Source organism: Onychostruthus taczanowskii, unplaced genomic scaffold, assembly GCF_017590055.1.
Source record: "Onychostruthus taczanowskii isolate IOZ18803 unplaced genomic scaffold, ASM1759005v1 scaffold76, whole genome shotgun sequence".
NCBI lineage: Eukaryota > Metazoa > Chordata > Aves > Passeriformes > Passeridae > Onychostruthus > Onychostruthus taczanowskii.
The window spans coordinates 1,516,506-1,542,431 of record NW_024505450.1 but is presented as its reverse complement, the minus strand read 5'-3'; the positions used below and the strand labels follow the sequence as shown (position 1 = coordinate 1,542,431).

The 25,926-nt window shown below is 40.2% G+C and overlaps 1 protein-coding gene across 15 annotated transcripts in view; it reads left to right on the top strand.

Moving 5' to 3' along the window:
- PPFIBP2 (PPFIA binding protein 2) overlaps positions 1-25,926 on the top strand; it is a 91,828-nt gene that overhangs the window by 48,230 nt on the left and 17,672 nt on the right. For 11 of the 15 annotated variants that reach the window (XR_005954034.1, XM_041423238.1, XM_041423243.1 and 8 more), the window contains 7 exons: positions 2,526-2,615; positions 6,447-6,560; positions 14,469-14,600; positions 19,301-19,480; positions 20,886-20,978; positions 23,495-23,603; positions 25,045-25,077. Coding sequence is in view for 14 of the 15 variants with exons in the window: in XM_041423238.1 (XP_041279172.1) it covers positions 2,526-2,615; positions 6,447-6,560; positions 14,469-14,600; positions 19,301-19,480; positions 20,886-20,978; positions 23,495-23,603; positions 25,045-25,077 (751 nt within the window). In the remaining variant the exon portion in view is untranslated. The remainder of the gene's footprint in view (positions 1-2,525; positions 2,616-6,446; positions 6,561-14,468; positions 14,601-19,300; positions 19,481-20,885; positions 20,979-23,494; positions 23,604-25,044; positions 25,078-25,926) is intronic. The other 4 variants (XM_041423242.1, XM_041423246.1, XM_041423237.1 and 1 more) reach the window with 3 other exon arrangements.

Below are 25,926 nucleotides of genomic sequence, written 5' to 3'. Positions count from 1 at the left end.
TTATTGTCTGGGAGTTCTTAGAGGAATCTGTGATCTCGTGTCTTTTGTGCTGTGGGTCCTGTATTCAATTGCTGCTGGTACATGTGACATCTTGCTCAGTTTCCTCTCAGTCCTGGCTCTCACAACTGCAGAATGCTCTCCAACCATCCACAGATGGCCTTGGTTCATGTTACACTGTTTTATCTTGTCTTTATACGTGCCGCAAAGAATTACCGAGGCTCGAACAACTGCTGTACGTCAATCAGACACTTTTATTTAGCAGGTCGTTTTTCTGTCTACTGTACCTTCCTGTGCTTATCTGGGGCCTTTCTGGCTGACCTCACACCTGCATGTTTAGAGCCTTTTCTGTGAGGTCTTGAACCCTAGTAGTACTGGTCAAAAACGTGTGACAAAAGTATATTTTGAGAAGGGTTAACACGTTCATCTTTCGATGATGAGTGCTGGTAAGTGAGGTGTGGAGTGAGCACCTGCACATTCTGTTTTCAGTGTCCCTGTTGGCCCCTTAAACAGGCAAAAAAGACCAAGATTACTGAATTTATAGGTGATTTTAGTTAAGGGCCTTGCAGCTACGCTTAAGGACATGGTTAAAACACAAGAGCCAGATGTATAGGAAAGAGCATAAATAGTAGAATGCAAGTCAGCACTGACTTCTCAAAGTTATACATTTAAGCAGAAATAGAGTAAAAGCAGAACGAAGAACAGGATGGCAGCTAAATAAAAGCATTTTAAAAGGATCTGGAAGTTATAGGTCCTAGTCTGAAAATATGTTAATTTTACTGTATGTTTAATATGGAAATAAATATGGCCCAGGAGTCTGTGAAAAGGTTTTACCACTCAAGCCAGTTTCAGCTGGAGTCCTGTGTCTCCTCTTAAGCCCTTAATTTCAGAAGAAGCTGAGAAATAGTTGATGGTAAGGAGCCAAAAGAAAGCCACAAAACAAATCTTGAAAAATTTACCTATGAAGATAAGACAGAAAAATTCATATTTTCTTTCACAGCATGAGGAGGACCTGCTAATTAGAGATGTAGAGATAATCTTCAAATACGCCAAAAAAAAAAATCTCTGAAGTGAATGGAAGGACCTATTTTTTAATTTATGGTGGTATGATAACCATGAAGTTCATGAGGTTATTCAGATTAGGCAAGAAGAAAAATGCTCTAACGATGGGTAGGTAAGAAGTAGATGGAGAAGCTGTGAGTTCCATCTCTGGAATTCTTTAGAAGAAGACAAAACAAGAATATTGCAAACAATCATTGGCCCTAGGATGGAATAGTGAACCAGAAGATCTCTTCAGACATCCTTCAGCCCCTGTTTGTTGGTGCCATTATGATTCTCTCAATTTCTTTCAAAATAATCAGAGACAAGGGTGCTTGGTTTCTTTCAGCTTACAAAGGTGCCACACTTGTATCTCGTACCACATTTATATCTAGTCCAGCACTTTATGTTTTGAAAACTGTCTTTTGATTGGATAAAAATTTGATTTCTCAATTTGAGTTAACTAGCACCATTTTTATTTTCAGCATTTGTTTTAGGTTTGGGCCTGTTGGCCTCAGTATAGATTAAGAAGCCATAAATATATTTAATTAAAAAAAAAAAAACTGTTCACAAATGTTCAGTTGAAAAAGAAAGGGCAGTAGGGGAGGAGGATTATAATTCTCTTGGTGCCATTGTGCAAGTAACTATAAATGAGCAGTCAGCTGCAGTTGAAGGGAGCTCCTTGGATTCCTGTGTTAGCTGAAAATCCAGGCTGAGTGTTGTGTTCCCTGGCAGAAATGCAGTGCCTGCAGTGGAGCTGGGAAGTCAACCTCTGGGGGCTCAGGTTACTTTTGATGCTCTGAGCAAACAGCTCCTTTCCCACAATGTTTCAGCATGCAGGATGAACAGAGGAGACTCTTCTAAACTTAAATAAATCCACTTTTTTTTTTTAAATGGTGGTGTTTCTATGTGAAGTATTAAAATTCATGGGAAATGGGGTATAATAGTTAAGAACAGGCCATGTTTTAGAAGCTTTTGGTTCCAAGAGCCTTTTAGAAGTCCGTAAGTAATTGGGTGGCTAGAGTAGTTCCTGATAAGAATGTGATCATTTAAATAAATTTTTAGTTGCTAACAAAAAACTTCTAATTTTCTTTCAATTATCTCTATAGCAATTTTTGCCACTTGAAAATAAATACAAGATTCATTATGGTGGAGAATAGATATTTCAAATTAAATGGGTTTTGCTTTGGTAAGATGGTATTTTCCACTGAAATTACAATTTTCTAGAAAATATCAGTCTATTCATTTACCACTCTTGAATGATGGAAATGAGAGATTATTCAAAATAGCTTTAAAAAAGGTACATTCTTAAAGTACATTAATTTTTAATGTACAATAAGTACAGACTTAATGCATATGAAATAAAGAGTTCTGGTCTATACACACATTTTTTCATTTTTTTGTCTTGTAAAAACTGCTTAATATACAATTTGTTTAACTGTTCCTTGAAACTTTAATTGTAAAAACTCACAGCACTTTTTTCCTCCCAGTCACAGGTGAACCATCATTCATCCAATAATGAAACTTATCAAGAAAGGCTGGCACGATTAGAAGGTGATAAAGAGTCGCTCATCCTGCAGGTAGGTCCAAAAGAGAGAAGAATTTTGTCTGCATAATTGATATCCAGTGCATAAAAGCTGAAGTGGCAGAGTATTTTCTGTTAAACAAATGTTAACAGGTCACCAAACATAGCTGATATTTAACAGGGAATTGATTTGTAATCTGTAGAATTCCTCTAAATGGTTTCATGGTGGGGTAACCTGGTAGAGGAGAGGGGTGTAACAGCAGTAAAAGTGGGGGGGGAGTGGCAAAGGGATTAAAAATATTTCTGTCCCAGGCTACTGCTGGGATGGTGGTTCTCATTCTAGGTTTGCTAGGTTGTGCCAGTTTTCTGAGTTGTCTGCCAGCATTTTTAATGAACCAGAATACAGGCAGGTAGATGGAATTGGTATTTTTCCTGTTTATATGCCGTACCAAAATTGTTTACATCTTCAAAAAGCTTAAGGGGGAGGGAAACAGGGATAGAGAAAATTTGACAGTAAAATGCATGCCTAAGCTCTTCCAGATTTCCTGTTTCTCAATTTACCAAGCCTTTTTTCAAACAGATCCCGTGTTCCATATAAGTTTTCCTCCTGGAGAAAACACATGTTGCACAACTTCAAAAAAATATTCTTTTTCTGTGTATTTTTGCTAGTACTGAACTGTACATTCCATGCTTTTTAAAACCTGAAGCTGGAGATAATTTAAATAGTCTTTGCATATCCTTTCTCAAATGCATATTATCAGCACATATTATTTATATCAAACAAAGCTGAAGTGTGTTGGGTAGGTGTTCTCCCTACTTTCAGTCACAAGTTTCTGTAAACATGTCTTATCCTGTATGTTCTGCTCACACTTGTGTTCATTTACTGAGCAGAACCCTTACTGCTGTTGTTAAATAAACAATAATGTTTTCAGACACAAGCTTTGGCTTGGTTGGAATTTTTTTTTTCATTACTGTTAAACTGAATTGCTCTTACCAAATTTAGGAAAAAAGAACCCCACCTGACTGAAAAACAATCTTCTGGTTGGAATTTAAGTGTGTGCTACAAATTCCCTTTACAACTGCTATTTATTAGAACACCTTTTATTAATCAAGTGGTTGTTAACACTAAAACCTTGATTCCATTAGTAAAAGCAAACAATTTCTCACACTGTACATTCATGTTTTGAGTGCACGAGCAGCTCATGAGAGGAGAGACAATTATGGGGCCAAACCCAGATGTTCCATCCAGAGCTGAGGGTGGCACTGGGGCACCTGTGAGGGTCTCCTTTGTTCCCCACATTTCTGTGCAGTCCTGTGACCTGTGCATCAGCCTTGGTGGCTCTGACAGGTCCCTGCAGACTGTCCCAGGCTGCTGCTCAGGATGTGCTTTTCTTCTCTCTGTCCTGCAGATTTTCAGTAACTATTTCTTCATCCACACAAACAGGTACCCAGGGAAGTAGCCAGCCAAATGCACAAAACACAGGGGTTTATGACACATTTTAGAACCTGTCTAGAGTTTTTCTTAGAAGGACTAGAGTAAAATCAGAACGAGAAAATGTCTCTCTCGCATTTTACTCCCATCACTTCCACCCCCCCATCAAACCCAAAGGCTTAGTCAATATTTATGCATTTTCTTTCCCACTGCACAGCGTTGCAGTGGAACTGCAAAACCCCCAGGCAGATAAGACAGACTAAAACCTCAGTCTGGAAGGTGAGCATCAACAACAACAAAGATGCCAAGGTGCAGCTGGGTTTAGGACCTGTTTTACACCAGCTCTTCTGTGCAGGCAGTCAATGTGAGGAGCACAGGCAAGCCCCAAGCTGAGGTTCCATGGCCTGAGGGACTCTGCTGGTGCAAACCTGGCTGCTGGGCGTGACCTTGGCAGGAGGGGTAAGAAAAGAAAGGGAACAGAGCACCTCTGTTCTGTGGCTCATGCTGAATTGCACCAATGCCTGGGCCATGGCTGTGATCTGGAGGGAATATGAGGCTGGGAGCACTCCAGCCTGGCCTCAGACTCTTAAACCTTTCTGACACTCCATTTTTAGCTAAGTGTTCAATGCCCCTCACTTTTAGAGAAAATATATTACCTGCAGGCTGAGTCTTGCAGGTGTCGCACTCCTAAGGCAAGATGGAATTTCCAGCTTAGCAGAAACTGGGATTTTGTTCTGGGTGCAGCCTACGGGTTCCTTGAAGAGTCTGGCAGATGTGATCCAGGACAGAGGGGAAAATATGAGCTCCAAGTGGCTGATGTGCCTCTCAGCCCAGCTGCTGGAACCCCCAACACATGCTTCTAAAGCTGCTCAGCTTTCACTAAATTCCTCTCCAGAGTTTCTTTCCAGGTTGCAGTGGTATTTAAACCTAACCTGAAGCTCTGGTTTTCTTTCTCTGGAACTTGCATCGCACTGAAGCAGAGAATTCAGTTTGTCTCTTCCTGCCTTCTGACCCCACACGGGGTTTTTTGTGTATCATCCCTCATTTAATAGGAGCAAAACAAAGTGGACAGGCAGCAGATTTCCTTGCAGGGGGTTCTCCTGCCCCAGCTCCAATGTGTCCCCCTGCCATCTGCCTCCACCCACCCCTTCCTATCACCTCCATACTGAGTTCAGCTGTACTCTAAGCTACAGACAGCTACTTTAATGGGAAAAAAATAGTATTTTCCTTTTCTTTTTTTTTTTTTTTCCTGTGATTTTTTTCCCAGGCACGCTTGGCATTGTATCAGCAGTAAAAAGCAATACAGAAGTCTCCCTGTGCAGCTTCCCTGAAGTGAACTCAATTGTTCATTGGGTTTTAGACATGCTGTGTAGTGGATAGATCTTAAAAGTTTCATTTCTACCTACTGCACATTTTTTATTTTGTTTTATTAATAAAGATGTTGCAGGGTTAGATGTGAGAGCATATATAAGTGTTTGTTAGTGCATTTTCTTCAAAATGGAGTTTAAACACCTTAGGTTCCTTTGTTTGTTTGTTTTAGATAACATTTTTTCTAGAATACTCAAGGCTTTTATATAAATAAATAGTTACAATGAATATACAGAGTGTATGGTCTCCTTAATATAAGAATTATCACTGGGTTTTTTTCCATATCTTTCTAACATTAGCCTGGGTGCAGTTTTTCTGCTTTGCAAGATTTGGGTTCAGGTGCTGGACTGTTTTTATTGCACACCCACTTCTCTGTGCCACCATTCCCACAGTTCTTTAGCAGGGCTGCTTATTGTTTCTTTTCCTGGGGTTCATTGTCTGTATCTCCCTGCTTTTGCTTTCATGTTTTGGCTTGCCAAAGCCTGTGATTCTCTGTTGGAATAGAACTTTGCCACAGCTAAAACTTGCCTTTCCCTCACTGCATTCTTCATAGCTTCAGAACTCTTTATTGATAGGTAAGCTATCAACAAAGTTTTGTTCTTGTAAGAAGTAAAGTAATTGGTTGGGTTGGGAATGAACAGTTTTCTTACTTGTCTGTTTTAGGGAGTGAAATGCCAACAGAACCCGAAATGGTGATGCATGCTCCAAAACCACTTAAAACACTTCCAGTATCCTCTGTTCTTGTTTGCTCCTCTCCAGTTTTCCAGACTTTTGCATGGAGGGACCCAGGCTACCAATAGGTAGCATTCCACCTCTCCTTGAAATGCCCTTTCTTTTTTATATGAAAACAAAACAGTTGCAGGGGAGGGGAGATGAGAGGGCGGGGTTGATGTGAAATAGAGGTAAGACTGCAAAACTTCTCTCTTGGTGGAGCAGGTTGCTGCAGTGCACAAGAATATTAAAGCATTGAGGGCTTTAAAAGGGAACTTCTTGTCAAAACGTGCATTTGGATGTTATATGCATAAGGTAATTGAAACTTATTTACAGTCAGTTCAGTAGCACTGTGCTTCTCCTCTCAAATTACAGGTGAGTGTTCTCACAGACCAGGTGGAAGCTCAAGGAGAGAAAATCCGGGACTTAGAAATCTGTCTTGAGGGGCATCAGTTGAAGCTGAATGCTACAGAAGAAATGCTCCAACAGGTAAAAATCAGGATTGCAGACCTTCTCCAGAGGTGGGGTGAGCACACATGGTCAGCTTGTCTGCATGTGTGACTGCCCTTGGCAACAGGATAAAACAGGGAGGGAAAAAAAAAGCTTTTATTGTTCTCCTTCTGCTTTGCACTTTTCTCCCCCCGCAATAAATGTTTCTTTGTTTTCCTGTTGCAGAAAAGTTTTACTGGCTGGTTGCATAATGCTGTACGTGGCAGCATGTAAAATGAAACTATTGTGTCTTATTTGAACTGTGCTTATTTGGACATGGCTGAGTAACTGGTTAGACAGGTTAAATGTATCTAATACATGTAGGACTTATAGAATTAAGAGGTTTTATTTAAATGCCTTCTGTTTTCCTATGGCTTTGAAGTTGAACAAGCGGCAGTTTGGAATGAATTACTGTATCAATTTCTGTTCCGTAACCATTTTCGCTTAACTTTGGAGCTTTCCCCTTAGTTTGATATGAGAAAATTAGTATATAAAGACATTTATTCTTTATTTCAATCAACAGTTTCAGGCTATGTGATTCAATTTTTGCTTTTTGATATTTTGTGTTGAGGGAGCAGAGCAAATGATAAATTAAATACCTTAGAAAACTTGCAGGTCTGTTGATGCTGAAGTTCTCTCCCTGTACAATTTTCTGTTGTTACAGATGCAAATTTTCCATTGTTAATGCAGTGCATAGATACCAAAAATAGATATGAAACTGTAAATAAGCCTCAAAAATCTATACCAGAAATGTTTAGGATAGATACTGTTCTCTATGAGCTTAGTTCTTCTCCCCACACAAATATTTTGTGTTATAAATTTGCTATTTTAGTCCATGTGAGATATACAAGCCTTTTAATGAACTGATCATAGCGTTAAATTATGATAAGGATCCTTATGCATATGTATGTAAACAGCAGCAGTTTCTATAACATAAAACTGTATCCTAAACATTTTAAATTACAATTCTCAGAGGTTCTTGAAAAAACCTTCCATCTCACACAGTCCAAAATGCTTCCAGCTGGACAAGGCTGTATTCTGAGGGGACAGCTTTAAAAATGCAAACAGTGAGTGCATGTAGTTTTCCAGCGAGATCTGAAGTGGAACTCAAAGAACAGTGATTATTCAAGTTGTGAAAATCTGTTTTCAGACTCCAGGAATGCATTCCCAACAGAGTGCAGAAGCTCCCTGTTCCAGTCTAAAGCTAAATCGTTGTTCTGTGACTTCTGCTAAAACTGCTCATTCTTTCTCTGACTTAAAATGTTTTGCCCAGATAGTCTTCTGAGGAAACTGTGAACTTAAAGCCTTTTTTACCAGAACACTGAGGCATCTGAAATTAGAATATAATGTCGCAGGAACATTGCCATTTCAGTGAAAATGTTTGCATCTGCTTGTCTAGCCCTAGGCACGTGCACGAATTGCTTACAAAGCTGATCCTAAAGTGATAAACTGCAAAAGGCTGTACCAAAGCTGAAGAAGTAAGAGAATCTCCAGATACATCTAAAATAAGCCTCAAATCTGAATTTTGGGATAACTTTGAGCAGCTGTAGTTGTTGTTTCTCCCAGTAGACACTGGGATATGGGAAACGCAAGTTAGATCTCTCAGCAGTAGAGTGAGTGTGTGGTTTCAGGGGTTTCAATAGATGAATCAGTCAGATTTTGAGGAGATTTGGGTTCAGATCTTCTCAGCCAGCAGCTGCTGCTAGTGTCCTGCTTTTCAGAATGACTTCTGTTACCCTCTTGAGAGGCGGTGTAGCCTAAATTCAGATTTATTTCATGGTTCTGCTTCCTTATTTACAATATATTTGAACTACACTGATTTTTGCCTTTGTGAACTTAAGGCAGCTGCTTCCTCTAAGTGGAAAATGGAACAATAAAGATAAAGCCCTGTCTTTTTAATTTCAAGAACTACAATAAGCGTGACTCATAATTAATTCTGTGAAAAAAAATGTTTCAGTAAAAAATATTATAAACTTTAAGATAACCTAATGATGATATCTGGAAGTTCCACAGCAGAAAGGGTATCTAATACCACCCTGCAAAGTGGTTTTTGCTGAATCTGTGCTAGCAGAGACTTGTCAGGGTGGGGTTACTGGCAAAAAATCCTTCTGGCTTATGATTTATGCACCGTTGTTTTGAACCCTGCTACAAAGTGATCGTGCAACCACTTCTGAAACAGCAACTGAAATAAAAGTTATACAAATAACATCAAGTGGCTGTTCAGCATTTTGGGTGGGCATCTTGAATGTGGAGCAGCAGCAGCAGAGGAGAAGGGAAGAAAGATTCTCCTTTCATCCTTCTCCCTCCTCCTGACCATGTGGCTGCTGCCACTGATTCGAGCCTGTCATGCTCAGCCAACCTTCTCCTCCCTGACTGGGAGAAAACTGACCTGGAATTTAGAAGGAAGGGGCTGTTTTTGAGATGGCTGAGCCAAACAGCTCCCAGGAAAGGTCAAGGTGGGGCAGAAGGGCAATGGGGAGATGTGCTTTGACCTCACTGTTTATGGAAGCACAGCCAAGGGAAATCCAGCTGAGCAGCATTTGAGCAATGGGAGGATCCTGTGTGAGAGGTGCAAAGATGCCCTGGTGTGCACAGGTACAGATAATGTGATGCTTAAGGCATCAAACCCAAAGTTTTACTTTTTTCCACCACAGATTGTAATGAAGAAAAGTGGTTTTTCCGCCTCGAAGGTGTCTGTGTTTTCTTCCTTCAAGAAAACGAAACAGGCCTTTTCAAAACTCATGAAAGTCAATGGCAAAACCTTAATTCAGTCCTGAAGTATAATTCAGGTTTGGCCAAGAAACAAAGTCATCCTTCACAGTAAATGGTAACAGAAAATTTTCTGGAGCATGGCTGGCAGCAAGATGCAAGTTTAATTTCATGGAATTACCTTCCAGTGGGGTGTCTGTCCTGCTGCTGCATGTGTGAAGGACATGGAAAGGCTGGCCTGTGTGAACAGCTACCTGCCCTACCCCTTGGCACATTGCAATGGAGATGTCTAGAAGTAAAATTAAAAAAAACTTCTTAGAATTATCCTAGGAAAACAATTTATGCTGTGACAGCCCATTTCCAGTATATAAACTGCTTTAATTTGTAAGGTTACAGCTAATTTGAGAGAGCAATGATGTGTGTGTGTATATCTTGTTCTAAGTTACTTCATGTCATTACTAAGTACTTTGTTCCCGTCAATTTTATGAAAAAATTTGTATTTTTTGAGAATAGAGAGTACCTTGGGGGAATCTCCTATCAATGTGCTGTAGAGTTGGAAACAGTAATTTTTGCTCTGTAAAGTTGCCTAAACTGCCCCATAACAGGGAGTACCAGCCATGCCTAATGTAAACACATCGGGGCTGTGGAATCTGCGCTGTCGGGCTTGACAGCTGTGCCATGTCCATCTGAAAAGTGAACTTCTGCACACACAGACTTCACCTCCATGGTGCCTTTGCGTGCATTTGTTGGTAATTGTCACCAGTAAATCTAGTTTGTTCCCTCTTTGCTATTCCAGAGCTGCATTTTGTTTGTTTAACAGATAGCAATTTCCATTCCAAGCTCTCTGGCATAAGGACAGCAGTTTGCTTACCCCACAACAATTCTGATCTGGGTGGCAGAGTCTTTCCTGCAGCTGAACTAAATCCTAGATGTGGTCTGACCGTGTCCTTGTGCCTTCCAAATAACTCCTGACACAATCTGGGGGACTCATGTTGGATAGTTTTGTTGTGTGAACATGATTGTGTCTTCAATCAAGTGAATTCTTTTGAAAAGTACAAAGGACTTGGTTTTGGGATTCTTTGTGCCTTAAAAAAATACACATAAAACGTGAAATGCTTGAGTGTAAACAGGAGTGGATCTCTGTTCTCTTGTCAGTTTATGGCTCACTTCTGTCTGGTTGCAAGGGCCAGAAGAAGGTGTGTCAGACAGTGGAGAGCCTTTTTAAAAACTGGATTAAAAGCGTGCAGGGAGGAGCTGTATCACAGTAGGAACTTGAATCCAGCACTGTTCAGTGTGTACCTGCTCTGGTTTTGCAGCTGTCTCATGCTCAGGGGAGCCAGAATCCTGCCTTGGTTGCAGGGCATAAATCTGGTGTGTATCTGTTTGCTCCTCAGGAACTTTGCTGGCTGGTGAAGACCATTCCTTCAACTTTCAGTTGCCTGAGTTATCTGATCTTAGGTGAATTTCAGCACTTGTTTATAGCATGCAGGAGCTTCTTGCCAGCAGCTGGCTTAGTGTTTCAGATTTTGAAGTGTGCTCTGTGCTGCTCTGGTTGAGCTCTGAGGTTTTCAGAGCGTGCTCCCAAGCTGTGCAGCTTTGTCTCTCCAGGTGAGCACTCCACTTCGCTCTTTTGGAGTTAACGTGGGCAGGAATCTGCTCCTCAGGCAGATCCAAGGGCTGGTCAAGTTGGCAGGGCTATGGGAAGCTCTGTCCTTTCCCTGCCTTAACCATGTAATGGGCAAATGATGAATTGGAGAGCTGTAATTCCCTGCCTGCTACTGCCTTGCACCATTTCATGGTGATTGCACACGTACATCGCTCTCAGCTGTGCTTCCAGCTAAGCAAATATCTTATTTCTGCCACAGCTGACACACAGCTCTTGAGAAGTGCAGTCCTCATTGGGGGGGCTTCTGGCTGCATTTTGCTTCCCAGGTAGGTAGCTTGGTCTGTCTGTCTCTCTCAAGGTTTTTGATAAGGGTGAAAAGTAAGGAATTTTTCAAATGTTGTATTTTATAGGGTGCACAAGTGCAAAATGGGATCTTTGGGGTTTTTTTTCCCCCCTCCTCTCTTGACTAAAATCTTACTTATGGTTTCTCAATCAGTGTATGGCATGATTGTTTCCTCTGTTTTGTGGAGAGCTAAATATCTTGGAATTTTCTGTGCTTGCAGCTGAGAGCCTAAAATATTGTCCTCTTTTCAAGCTATTTTTGTCGTGTTACATTTTATAAACTGTTTTATAAGAATTGTGTCTTTCCAAGACAACTAAATGTGAGAGTGAGATATACAGCATGGGCTACAGCTTCATTGGGAATACTGGAAAAGTTGATTAAGTACTTTAGAAATATATAGTGTGAGTTTTAAAGTAGTGTGTTTGGAAATAGTTTGCTACTCTTTGATCTGTCTGGTACACATATATCATTGCTTCTGCATGCCTCCTCAATTTTTAAAGTTAAAAGTTGAGTTTAGATAAAGGTCTTTAAGAAGGAAAATTACACTTGCAAAGTATAATGTACAGTATATTTTAAAACTAAAAACAAGTATCTTGCTTCTAAAGAAGACTCCCTAGGATATATTCTATATCTGTTCTGTTTTTCAGCTAAGATCCTCCTAAAGCTGCTACAGCCTAAATTACCATTTTGCCTGTCTTATATTATCTTTTTTTTTTTTTTTTTGCTTTCAAACCAATAACATAAATTTGTATTTTCTTTTCTTACAATTGCATATTTATTCTGGCTGAATTCAAGTTGCATCATACCGCTGAAATACACTATAATTTCTCTGTAACAAAATGGTTCACATTCTTAATGAGCTGTTCACTGTGAGCATCTGCTTGAAGATGAAAATAATTGCTTCCAGATGTTCCTGTTTCAAGAGGAGACATTTACTTTAAACGGCACTTGCTTTCAAAGCTCAAGTCAGGTCCTCTGGATGCAAGAGGAATTGTCAGCTGTTTTAAATCAGAAGAGCTCCATTGAAAACAAACCAGGGGCAGTTAGCTGGTTTGCCTATTTTAAGTCACGAGATTTATGCCAGTTTACTCCAGCTGAGAATCTGATTCCCCAGCTTCAGAGCAAATTGTAAAATTGTGTTTGAGCTGATTAAAAGCAAAGCAAACCCAAGCAGCTGCCTTCATGCTCGCTTGGAGCAGGCAGTGCCTCCACGTTCACACAGAGCTCCTGAACTTGGGATGAGAGGAGTGAGTGTGGATTGCTCTCCACCACATAACTAAGGGTAATTTAGGGGTCTGTAGGAAAAATAAGAAGTAGTGCCAGATGGTGCACTCTAAGGATAGGTCTTTTGTTTAAAATCCCTAGAGGGATGCTGCGGCTCCTTGTCTTATTAAGAAATATTCCTCCCATATCATGGAACACCATGTCAGTGTCCAAAAAAATTTTAAATGTTGTTTTAGCTCAAGAGTGAATAGTCTGTCCATGGGGCCAGAGTTGCCTCATCCTGCTCTTCTTTCTGATGTTCAGTGGCTTTATTTCATATCAAAGCCCCCATTTTTAACTCTGCCTTAACGTGCAGCAGTCTGCTGTCTTAACAGCTGTGCAGATCCTGTTCCAGTCTGGGCTGGGCTGTGCCTCTGAAACTCCTGCAAATTCATGATTTCTGGAAGACAGAGGAGTTATTTATAATTATAATTGTAATTTGTAATCACCTGTGTAGAAAGCAGTTCCTCCTGTGATTTCATTAAGTGACTGCCTCTTAGAGCTTTTCAATTAGAAAAAAAGTCAGTGCAATATCTTTTTCTGATTAGTGCTTGATTTATTTCATTCGGAGAAGACAAAAAAAGAAAAAAAGCCAAAACCACGAGGTTACATTTCTGTTTATTTTCCCATCCATCCATAAATATCATTGCCAATGTCAGCAGGAATGGGCATGGCATTGGGAATAGTGGGTGGCTTAGATAATTAGTGTTGCAATACAGATGCAAGTTTCGTACTATTTTTAATTTGTGCAATATTCCCCACCAAACTAAAATAACTTACATGTAGAGCAGATTTTGAAATGAACCTTGACTCTGTAATCTTTGAAATAGCCTTTGTGGCTTCTCCAAGCCATGGTCAGCAATGTGCTGTACAGTTTGGGGCAGAGGAAGAGATGAGAAAAGGCTGCTGGACGTGGTGATTTCTGATCCCTCAATAACATCGGCCTAGATCCAGACTAACTGTGGCAACTTCAGTTAAATCACTGCCATGTAATTCAAAGCACAGTCTGCTGTGATTCCTCAGTGTGATTCATGTGATCAACACACTAATGGGATTTAAAAATTATCAAAAAAAATCTTTTAACCATCTGGAAACCTACATTCTTTCGTTAAAAATCAATCTGGCACTTGGAAAACAAAGTATGAATTTTTTCAGTAAGGCTTAAACTCCTGATGGGACTTTTTTGTTTTTGAAAACAGAGGTGACAGAGGCATTTGATGTACGTGGGACACTGTTAAATTTTGGATGGTTTCTTGCCTTGGCTTTCCTGAAAAATGAACGATTCAATGAAGGTGTAAATGTTAACCATTCTCCAAACACACTGATATGACTCCATCCAAAGCATGTCTACTCTGCAATCTGCAAAACAAATTTGGGGCACACAAGCAAAAGCCATGAGCAGTTATTTCTCCTTTACAGCATTTCTTGGTTTAGACACTGCCTTTTAGACTCCACTTGGGACATTTCTTTCACTGCAGTTCCCTCCACACTGCACAGCCCTCAAAATCCATCAGGTACTACACCGTGTAAGTTACTATTTATTGGTGTAGGTAGAGGTGTTGCTTGCCTCTGCTGCTCAATTTGGGTTGAGGTGCTCATTCTGCAATACATCCTTTATTGGATAACACGTGACAAGAAGGTCTACGAGGTAATCCTAAAGCATAACTTTGGCTGATGAGTGTTTTAGGAAGACGCCAACTCTTTTGTAATGTGCCATTATGGAGGTTTGGGTTTGTTCAGCCTCAGTATTGTTTTTGATTTCATGTCTAGCCCAGGGATTAGCTTTGCCACACATTTGCTTGAAGTAAGGAGTGGGACACAGTGGTTTGGTGATTAACACAGAACATTTAGATGAAAATAACTGCAGCACTTGAGAAACACATTGAGGTTCAAACTGAGGGTTTAATATGGGCCTGCCAATAAAACACATGGCAGTCTGTCAGTGCTCACATAAATAACTGGGGAAATGATTCTACTTGGCTTTCAGGAGCTGCTAAGTCGCACATCGCTCGAGACTCAGAAATTAGATCTGATGGCTGAAGTGTCGGACCTGAAGATTAAGCTGGTTGGTATGGAAAAGGAGCAGAGTGAATATGAAGAGAAACAGAACAAAGCTGAGGTGAGTTTCTTTCATTGTTTTAATTTTTTTCCATGTCTGTGGTGTGTTGTCCCACACCTGAGCTTTTGGGCTGAAGTCAGCAGGGAATAGGATTTCCCATGCTGGCAGCACAGCCCCTATCACTGATCCTATGAATTCAGGATTATGCATTTTTGGGATTGGTTTGTTTTCCTCTCTCTCATTATACTTCAGAGGTTGCTGTTTGGCTTTCGTCAAGGCAGAGTCCCCTCCAGAAGCATTTATTGCAGTGGGTGTTCACTTAACCCTTTCCTTTCCCTGGGAGCTGCACTGACATGGCTGTGCCAGACCTTCCAGAGCTCTTCCCTCATTTTTGTGGCAGAAAAGAATGTCAGCTCAGTAGTGTCAGGAGTGCCACCAGCACTGAGATCAGGGATTTTAATGTATTTGTGGCACTTGGGGGAGGACATTTGCCTCAAATGTGTCTTTCCCCTTGTGGCTATGTAATAAATAGTGCAAAAGAAAATATCATGGGCTGGAGGCAATTCCAGCCCTTACTCCCTTTCAGCTGTGGAGAGCTCTGGATATCAAAGGAGTTTTGGGTTTTGCTGTATTGGTTAAAAAAGAGAGTATGAAACAGGGAATTCGTCTGAGCAACATCCATCGTGGTGGTGAGCAGCAGGTGGGAGCTGGGAAGGAAAGCAATCATGGAAGAGAGAAAAAATTCATACAGATGTGTTGCTCTACTCAGTGGTCCTGTTAGGGGACCAGCTAGCAGGAGAGGACTGCCTGGAAAGGAAGGATTGCTGAGTCTGAAATTTATACATTGATGACTGGGGAAAAACAAAAACAAAAAAAAAAAAAAAAAAAAAAAAACCCCCAAAAAAAAAAAACCCCAAACTTTGTTCCATATTGACTTGGGAGGATTCGAAATCCAAGCAGCATTAGGAACTGTTTGCTCTCCATAACTCTGCTAGTGGAATAGGTGATAACTATGCATCAGTACTTTGCCTGCAGTGGTGGCTCATTTGGGGTGTGTTTGCTTTCAACTTATTTATTCTCTGAAGTTTTCTTTAGAGATTCAAAGATAACATAAAGAGAGCAGTTTCTGGCAGAGCTTGCAAGCCAGAGAGGCACCAGCTGCTGTTTTCACCACCTGTGGCCCTTCTCGTGCTCTTTCAGCTGTAATTGCCAGTGCCTTGTGTACAGAGGGGGCCTGAGCACTCTCAAGCTACCTGAAAATCTGAGCAGCACCTGCTCCCAGTGTGTGGAATACCGGGCTGAGGATGCCTAAATTGTTGCAGGGCCAGCCTGGCTCTTGGAAAGCAGCAAAGATTTCGGGTGCGTTTTTATGGACAGGACTTTTGAGTGCCTGGGAGGTCTGGTCCTGTGAGCTGTGAAATCCTGCTGCTGCAGTGTGGTGTGTTCCCCCTTGGGTGGGAAAGTTGAGCTTTAACAGCCTGGATGCCTTGGTGGTGTTGCAAAGTGATAGGACACGTTCCTGCTGAGATGGAAAAAAGGGTTCTAATCTGATGGAGAAGCTGAGAATCGTGTTGAGTGTGTGCTGAATTATTTACTGTCCCAAGGTGTGATTAGGTTTCTGGCATGTAGAAAGTTGCAAAATTTGTGTGTGCAAAGCAAGGAAAGGTGTGGGAAGCAAACAGCACTTTTGGTTTGCTTCTTGAGTTATTTATGTATTTATTTCAGATTCTCCTGAGTAAGCATAAATCCCATTTATCACGAGTTGCTTTCAATCAAATGAGATGCTTAGTGGAATTCTAATGCTTTAACCCTATTTCTGCACCTTTTCCTGTAAATTATACTAATTTTTCAATACAGACATGATTTCAAACATCAGAATGAAATTTATTAATGTTCTTTACATTATTAGATTACAGCTGCTTCAATTTGGTAATATTTTGAGTGTTTTCCTGAGCTCTTTGCCTCCACTGCCCAACTACATCTGTCTAATGAAGAAACCCTTTGACAAAAACAGTCTACCTGTAGTTTGCTCTTGGTTTTGGCATCCAGTAGTTAAATCATTTTAAATAGCTTGCTCAGATACTTCAAGGCTGACCCTGCTATTTCTAAATATAATAATGGGGCTTTAAAAGTTTTAAATTAAATGTGGCATTGCAGGATCATTCAGCTCAACCATGTTTTCTCTCTATTCTAATTTTGTGTTGGCTTATTTCACAGCAGCTGTTTCCAGTCACTGAGAATTTATCTATAGAATTATTTTTCTGGTTGGGCTGGGAGGAAAGAAAGCAAATTAAGACATCCTTCTAAATATGAGTGAGTTTTAATATGTAAGATTGGTTTCACTTTGTCTTGTGCAGCTGTTATTTAGGTTTGGTTTTAGTGAGCAGCAAAGAGTTTATCAAGCATCTCTAACCTCTTCTCAAAGGTATTGATTTCACACTGAATGCCACTTGTCCCTGGCTCTTCAAAAGTCCATACTAAATATAAAGTGCCTTTTATTTATATATATTGCAGATGGGCGAGGAGAATAGCTGCTTGTATATCAACTGTCTCACTCCTGGCTTTGTCACTTTAATTCCTTGTCTGGGGAATAATGTCCTACTTTTGACACAGTAATGCTATGAAGGTTTCTGGACTCTCACCTGAGGGGGTTGTGTGGCTTTTCTCTTACCTGAGAAGCCTCAGAAATTTTGAAAATGTGTTTTTCCTGAATGCAGCAAGGTATGAGGCAGCAGCCTTGATTTATGGCTGCCCAGATGTCTGCTCTACCTGAATTTGGACAAAAGAGACTGTCTGTCTGTCCTGCTTCTTCCTCTTGTAGCATGGGATAAGTCTGTGGCTTTGGCTATAAGCTGCTGGCAAGTGTTTTGAGGCTCTTGCAACTTCTGAATTAAATATCTAGTGCAAAGCTACTTGCAATTCCAAAGAAACCGGAGTCAGTGAGGCACTGACTCCCTCTGGGGAGTCTGGTGTGCTGTCTCATCTGAATCAAGGTGTTGTAGTCAGTGTTCATGAATGCTCATGCTGGGAAAGAACCTCAAAAAGGCCTGTTCTACCTTGAACCTGGAAACAATTGCGAAGGCACAAGCTAGAATTCCCCTGGGATAAGGGTTTCTGCCGTCTCTGTACCGTCAAGTTGGTCCTGTGGGGTCTGTGGACGCTTCCCTTTCCCCCTTTTTAATGATAAGGCAAAAGAGAGAATTGCAAGGCAGCAGCAGAAGTGTTTCTGGACTCCCCCATGTCACCACACGCAGAGCAGCTGCCAGTTTGTGCTCAGAAATCTGCATCCTCTTGGAGCTGCCCCTCTCCATCCAGACCCTGGTGTGGGCTGACAGAGCTCCTGCCAAGGCTTGGTGCCAAAAGAAAGTGAGGGAGATGGATGTGTGTGTCCTGCCAGTTCCCATCCCCAGCTGGTGCTGCTCTGGGAGGTACCTGATTGTGGAGAGGATGGTGAAAAACCAAACCAAATCCTCGTTTATGTCCATTAAAGGTTTGCTGGGTGAAAGAGGATGAGCATCAGACATTGTGATCCTGATTGAGCATAATATGTACAAAGTAAAATGGATGTAAAGGCTTTTCTGAATTTCATCTTAAACACTGATCTAGAAAATACTCAAATGTGTGGAACTCTTTTGTGTGAGTTAGGTGAATCTTTGTGAATGTTTAAAGTTGACTGTGGATGCTGTTACTGCCCTGCCCTTGCTGTTCCCTAGCTCTAAAACTTCTGATTTTCCTGCAGAGTTGAGGTTACAGGAGGATTGTTGGCAATTCTAATGAAGAAAATAATAAAAAAATTATTTGCCACGTCATCTGTTGTTCTGTCCACTGAAATCTTTTTCTCTCCTTTGAAAGATGGATTAAGCTCCTCAAATTTGTTCCACTTGAGAAGACTGAGAAACCACAAAACTTATTAGTTATTAGTGTCCCTGAAAACTAAGAGAAAGGCACTTCACTCATAATACCTGAAAAAATACTCAGTGCTATTTGCTACAGAGTTGGGGAATTTAGGTGAAATATCATATGGATTTTCATACTTGACTTTGGTTTGCTTTCTAAACTGGATTTTTGTGTGTGTGTATCACTGAAGTACACAAATCCAAAAAGTTGACCAGCAAACTGGTACACTTGCAAATAATTACTTTTTCTTCTGTGTTATCCTCCTGATTTCTCCCACATCTGTTGCTTAACTCCTCCTCCACCTCAACATCCTGCCCAGATAGAGAGGTGATGGAGTTATTTTTCTGCCCATGCTAACCTGGAAACAGAATTACTTTGCTAGTGAATTCTGTGTATAAATTATGAAAGAGCAGGCTATGGCCCCAGCTAAGCACTTTGCAGTTTATTCCTACTGGATGATTTGGAAGTGCAAATGAATGCAATCAGGTCCCATTTCAGCAAAAGTGTACCTCTGAGCCAGCATATTAAAATGTGTTTCAAATGATCCCTCACATGACTGTGAAACTTTCCAAAAACAGTTTCTGATCTTAACTTCAGAGTCAGAATCATGAATTAGTCTGGAATGTAGATTCTGTTCCATGTAAACTGTGGCTTTGTGCAATATTCCAGGTTTATACTCTTTTATATCTACTTTATCTGAAAGGAGACACATAATCTGTCTTTTTTAGTTTGCCTTTGATATGCTTCACGTAGTTCTTTGTGTTGAAACTGTAGAAATATATTCTTTGCATCATTTTTTTTCCTTACCTGTCCTTTTTTTTTTTGTTGTCTTTTTTTTTCTCCCTTTCCTCCCACGTTTTCAGTCAGTAGTGAACCTGATCAGTGACCTACAGGAGCAGATGTGTAGACTGCAGCTGGAAATTAATAGTAGGATCCAAGAAAGAAAGACTCAAGATAGGAAAGCAGACTTGACCCCTAATGATCCTCAGTCTGGTGCAAGATCAATAGAGCCCCTGGGCCAGAAGAATTGCTCTCGGTGTGAAGTACGAGAAGCTCCCCTTGGCAGAAGCCTCTCTATTGCCTCTTCTCCCTCTTGCAGAAACTAAATCCCACTAACCAGAGCTGCCTTGGGAATGTTTTGGCATTAATCTTTGTGGCTTGAGTGATGACAGTGCCATAAAAAATGACCAGGAAAAAAAAAAATCTCACCCCAGACTCGCCACCCCAATTACTGGGACAAATTTGGTCACCACTGATGGCTGTCTACTAAAGCACAGAAATCTGTAAAACCAAATCACCCCTTTCCGATTTTTCAGTTTCCATTTCACTTGTAAGTCTGCAATGCTGGTGTAGTGTGGGTTTTTTGGATTTGGGGGTTGAGATTTGTCTGATTTTGTGCAGCATGCTGGCATGGTTTGTAGTTTGCTGCTTTTCCTCTTGATGATGCACCCCAGCTGTGCTTGATGGTGTGACCTAACCAGTCCTCTGAACACAGATTATTGATTCCTGGATACCTTAAAAGCTTAACACAGGTATCAAATAATTTCAGCTAAAACTCTCTGACATGTACCCTTTCTTTTTCTATTAAAAAGAGCCATAATAAAATTAATCTGCTGGTACTTTTAAAATAGCAAATCCAACATGTTTTTTTTTATTCCCTGCCATTAGCAGGGACCAGAATTTGCATAACAGATCCTGGTTGTATTTAATCAAAAATGTGTCACATGGCAAAACGAAAGCTACTTTGCATAAATGGCTTCATGTCACTGAAGGTGGAATGATACTGGTACGCCTAGAAAAAACCATTTTAGTACTTGATTTCAAATCAGATTGTTTCCACATTTCTTTTCTTAAAATTTGCATGTCCAGAACTCATAAGTAATCTTCTTGTATTGTGAGGGAGTTTTTCAGTAATTTATCTCACAGGTTTACATTATAAAAATAGCTATTCTGTGTGATACATCTATTTTGAAAATAGTGCTGTTGTTTCTGGGCTTGTTTTTGTGCAGAACTGCTTAATGGCCTATTGGAACTACGGGCTTTAGGTTAGAGAAATAATCTGAGAGTCAAATCTAGGGGTTATTCCAAATAAATCTTAATGTAATCCAAGATGTTAGTGTGGTGCTTAATGTATGTACTGCACAGGAGTCCAAAATTGGGTTTCCCCTCCAAACTTTTCCTTTCCGCAGTTCATTTTAAGACGTTTTGTCTTGTCAGAGCTCCATCAAGGTTTTAACAATATTGTCCTTTAGAATGAGCAAGATACAATTCTATCAAGGAATGGGAGGAGGGACATCTAAGGGACAGTTTCTTGGAGCAGGTCACAGTTTTAGTGTGGCAGTTCAGTGTTGAATATTGTGTGGTTCATGCATGATCTGTAATTCAGGACTGTGAAAAATTAATATCTGCCAGGAAAACCTTACCTTTAATTTCCTTCTTCCTCTGCAGGGTTTGTTACAGGAACTCAAACACCTCAAAATTAAAGTAGAAGAACTGGAAAACGAAAGAAATCAGTATGAGTGGAAATTGAAAGCAACTAAAGTAAGCAGAGTCCTTGGCATTTTCTAATGACAGGCTTCTATCAGCTGGGAAGGATATGCTCCATTTCTCATCAAAATTTACTTCTCCAACATTTACCTTGTGTAAGGGTAGCTATGAAGTCAAGTTTTCTTTAAACATCTTTGGAATAAATAACTTGGGTTGAAGGTGGTGTAGCCTTCTTTGTGCCTTTTGCTCCCTCCATGCAGTTTTCAGTCTGGTACTTCTTGCAATTCTTAATTAGGAAACCACAAAAGGCATTTTGAGTTGCAAAGAGCGGCCCAGAGTAAAGGCCCCTTTGAAGGCTTCGTGGCCTTGATTTGTGTAATGGTGACAAGCTCTGTGGGATATACTTTCCTGAAGAGGCACGCAAAGTTTGTTGGGTGTTTGCTTACTATGGAATTTGTTTTCACAGACATTAAGCCCAAAATACACCATTAGGTCATCTGCTTTGACTTTGTGTATATCACACTGCACGGCTCCCTTACACTTTTGCTGACCTTAAGTCCTGCAAAGCTGTTGGATCATAATCTGGAGAAATTTGACTTGTCAAACATTTAATCATTTTCCCCAGCAATTAATCTTTCTAGTGGAACATTCTCTCTGTTATTTCTGGTTTGAATTTTTAGCCCTTTTCGACTGGATTAAAAAGCACCATATGATTTTTCCTTCTTGTGCTGTAATCACATCTCCTTTCATTTGTGTAATAATCCCTGTTGATATGAATGACTGATTCTTGACTTGTGGTTGAATCTTGGAGAAACATTTCAAATTATTAAACTCAATTTTCTATTTAATGCTTGATAGCTTGATCCAGACATGACAAACAGCTATTATTTGTATTAGCATTTCTTTCTTTTGAGAAATCTTGGATGAAGAACAGAATGTTGCTGTCATGTCTTTTTTCTCATTAAGATAATAGTTCTTCAATCCATGAAAATGTTTTCTCTGACGTGGTGGAGATGAACAGTCTTTGGGAAAATATTTTCTCAAGCAGTGTGTGGCCAGCTGCCAAAACAGATAGAAATTATGGAAAAAGTAGAGGCAGAAGGAAAACAGGAAAGAAGACTCATAAAACCCACTGAGGGAGAGAAGGTGCAGGGCTGGAAAGGAAACAAAGTACAAGGAAAGGGAGAGGAAGCAAAAAAATAATCAGAGATGACAGGAATTAGACTTTAAGGGAAAAGAGAACCTTTGAAAGAGTTCTGAGATTGAGTAGACCAGGGGAGGCAAATCCAGATCTGGCATTAAGGTCTGCAAGCTTTTGTCTTCCTGTTGTTCCAGCTTCTTAGACGAGAAATTGGAATAAATCCATGGCTGGATATAAAAAGAATATTAGTCAGTGGGAAGTGTAGGAGCCCTTCAGAGATGCAACAAGGCAGATTCTTCTATTCCATGTGGAATTTTAGGCAGAGCAGTGACGTTATCCTGCAATCCAACTGCTTGCTTCCTGGTGAAAATAAGTTTGTGTGCTAATTAATCCGTGTTTCTCTGTTTGGATAATGCTGTTTGGGTTTTGCATCTTTCCTGCTGTATTTTATTTTGAGAAACTGGTCAAATTCATTGGGGGGTTTTGTCCTTTTTCTTTGCTTTTTTCTTCCCTTTTTCTCCACCCTTTTTTTTTCTTCTTTTTTTCTTTCTTTCTGTCCTCCATCTGCGAGGAGGCTTGATGTGCTTTTACACGGGGAATGTAGAATGTTGGCACACAATGGTTTTGAGACCTCTGAAGAAACTCTTATCAAACTGCTGACTTACTAAAATATGCTGCTAGCAGTTTTCTCATAAATACAAAAAGAAGATTAGAATCGCTGCATTTCAAACTGAACAATCACAGAATTCTTCTCCCTTTGTCTTGTTGAGATTTTTCATGTGGGATTTTCTGTCCAAATCTGGTGGCAGCCCTAAATCTCCAGTAAATGTAAATGAATATGGTATTTTGCTGCATGTGTGTGGTGGTTTTCCAGGCTGTGCTTTCCTTCTACCTATTTGCTGTTTTGAGGAAAAACAGTTTTGTTATCTTGCTGAGGAGGCACAGCATTAATAGATTCTCAGTTATACTAATAAGTAGTAACTAGGATTAAAAACAAAAATAAATAATAAAACAAATAATAAATAAAATAAAAATAACCAGTATCTGTTTAAAAGTCCTTTGGTATCTTTTAGAGGACTTCATGCAAAGTTTGAGTTCCCTATAATAGTCATTATTTATTTATTTATTCATTCTATTATTATTTTTATAACAACTTTGTAGCATTGACAGCTTTCCAGAGTTTCCTTACCTACATAAATCCTTGGAAATGTTAGTCTGCCTTTTCCAAGAGCTGATTGCATCAGGAAAAATGAGCTTCTCTAATAGAAATAGCAGCATAAATACGTATAGTTGTCCTAGTGTTTGTGAAATATCCTGAGCTGGTAGCTGACCTCAATCACAGCCTCACTCAGGCATCTCCTCCTTCCTGGGAAAGACTCACAGGCAACGGGTGGGGAAATTTTTCTGACTTTGCTGTGTTCTTTTCCAGGCTGAGATAGCCCAGCTCCAGGAGCAGCTGGCTCTCAAAGATGCGGAGATAGAACGCTTGCAAAGTCAGCTCTCCAGGACCTCCTCGTACACTGAAGTGGCAGAAAGAGGTAAGAGGAGGGGAAACAAAATTTAAAATTCAAAACCCTACTTTAAGTTTGATTCGGTAGCAGCATGGTGCAGGGCTGCAAAGAGATACAAAGAAATGCAAGAATGGACTTAAAATTTATTATGGGAGGAAAAGCAGTGTCAATTAATTCTGTGTTCTGGTGGAGTACAGGCCTTTAATGTGTGAAATTCTATTCCAGTCTAGAGGCAGCACAAATTGAAATAAGTATCCTCAGGGCCCTGAAACTTTTTCTGTTGGTATTTTATTTATAATTGTAAAGACTCATCATAGTTCAATGGGAATTTATTTTTCAGGTATACCTTGAAAATATCTTTGAGAAATCCTTACAGTTTCTGGTTTTTAAGGGAAAAAAGGGTCATGGTAGTAGCTAAGCCTGATGTTTCAATGTCCAAACATCCTAAAAGAGTCATTGCTTCCTTTCTCCATGGCTGTGTGTCGTTCAGGCTCCCTGTACCATGAAAGTTTGCACTTTTCAGAGTCCCTGCCAGCCTGGGCTGGTTTAGGATTCTGTGATATTGCAGGCTTGTGTTTGTTTCTGTTGACATAGGTCAGTGGCAAGTAAACCAGTTTGTTTAGCCTTTGGTCTCAACCAGTGGTGCCACAGTTCTTTGAAATATTCACTCCCTGGGGCTCCTGCCAAATGCTGGGCCAGGACAATATGGAATTAGGGACCTTTTTCCCCTGCAGCACCAACGCTGAGCCACGCAGGAGTATTCGTGAGCAGTTTAGCACAGGGCATCAGCTTTGCTGCTCTAACAGCTTCTGTGGGTGTTAACTGAGGCTGCCCGAGGCTGCCCTGGCTGGGATGTGAATTTCCATGTGCTGTGCTTCCCCCTTCCCAGGGCTTCCCAAGAACCTCCTCTGGTTCATCCCAGCAGAGTGACTTAACATCTCCTTGTGGTGATCTCACTCAGCTGCAGAGCTTGTGCATGTAGAGAGCTGCATGTCTAACCAGAAACTTAGTTTGTCTAACAGCAGTGCTTGGTAGAGGAACCCTTCTACTAATAGAATTATGTATTTTCTGTGAGATTCCCAAACAATTTAGGGTATTTCAAAAGAAAGATAATGGTATGACAGTAAATCTAGAGCTCAGCAGCATTCAGCTTGTAGAAATGTGGTGAAACTGTCCTTGATTCCAGTGGCAGAAGAATCAAACCCTCAACAAAATCTGTGGGCTACATTCAAGGAAAGCACTTGGACTGTATTTGAATGGAAACAGAAACAATCCTTCTGAAAACAAACAAACAAACAAAAAATTACTGACTGATCAGAATTTTGGGTGATCTTCTCAAATAAAGTTGAAAAATGATGTGAATGTACTAGTAGTATGCTAGAATGCATATCCTAAGTAAATTGCAAAATTGATCTAATATGTGCTTTTTCTACATACTTTACTTGACTCTCACCACTTACCATCGTAGAGGAAGTTTATAGGAGAAGGCTAAAAGAAAAACGTAAGCCTTGCAATTCCCTTTTGGCTTTGTCTCACTGTTCCTTTCACACCAATGTTAACTCAGATGCCTTCTGCAGCAATAATTCCATGTTTGTTCAGATTTGGCTGTCTAATTGTAACACACACGAGACACTGCTTTCGCTGCTTGCAGCAAGCAGACAGCTCCTTTCCCTGCTCAGTGAGGTTTCACTGCAGAAATAAAGGTCAGAGGTTCACAAATCAAAATGTTGGACATCAAAGGGACATTGTCAAGGTTAACAGAGCCAAAACGTAACAATTACCCCCTTTTATTTACACATATGCAAACCCAATTTGATTATGAGAAAAACAGCTTTAATTGAAAGCCTTTCTCTTTGGAGAGGAGGATTTAGGCTTTTTTATTTTTTAAATCACTGCATTAAATTAAAAAAAAAAGTCTGAATAAATGTCCCCATGCTTGATGATGTTAATGAATACTGTAAGTAAAATTTGCTTTAGTGTGCTTAAATCTACCTTGACGCCTTTTTGAAGTCTAATATTTATAAAGAGAAATTAGTAGGACTGTGATTTTTTTAAAAGTCTCCCAATTGCTTGCCCACTGCCTTGCTGGCTTTAGTTTTTGATTTGGCTGTGCCTGTGCATGTCCTGTGTCTCTTCTTTGAGAAAACACCTGTGAAGTTCATGTACATGTTTTAAACTTAATCATTGCAAAGTGTGCACTTTCCAGAACCCCTGCAATAAAAACTAATTACTGCTTTTTCACATAGTTTAGCTATGACATTTTGTGTTCAACCTTCATTTGTAAAGCCTTTTTTCACAGATGCTCTTTGGCAATGTTGATCTTCTTTCCCGTCTCTCCTTTCATGCCTGC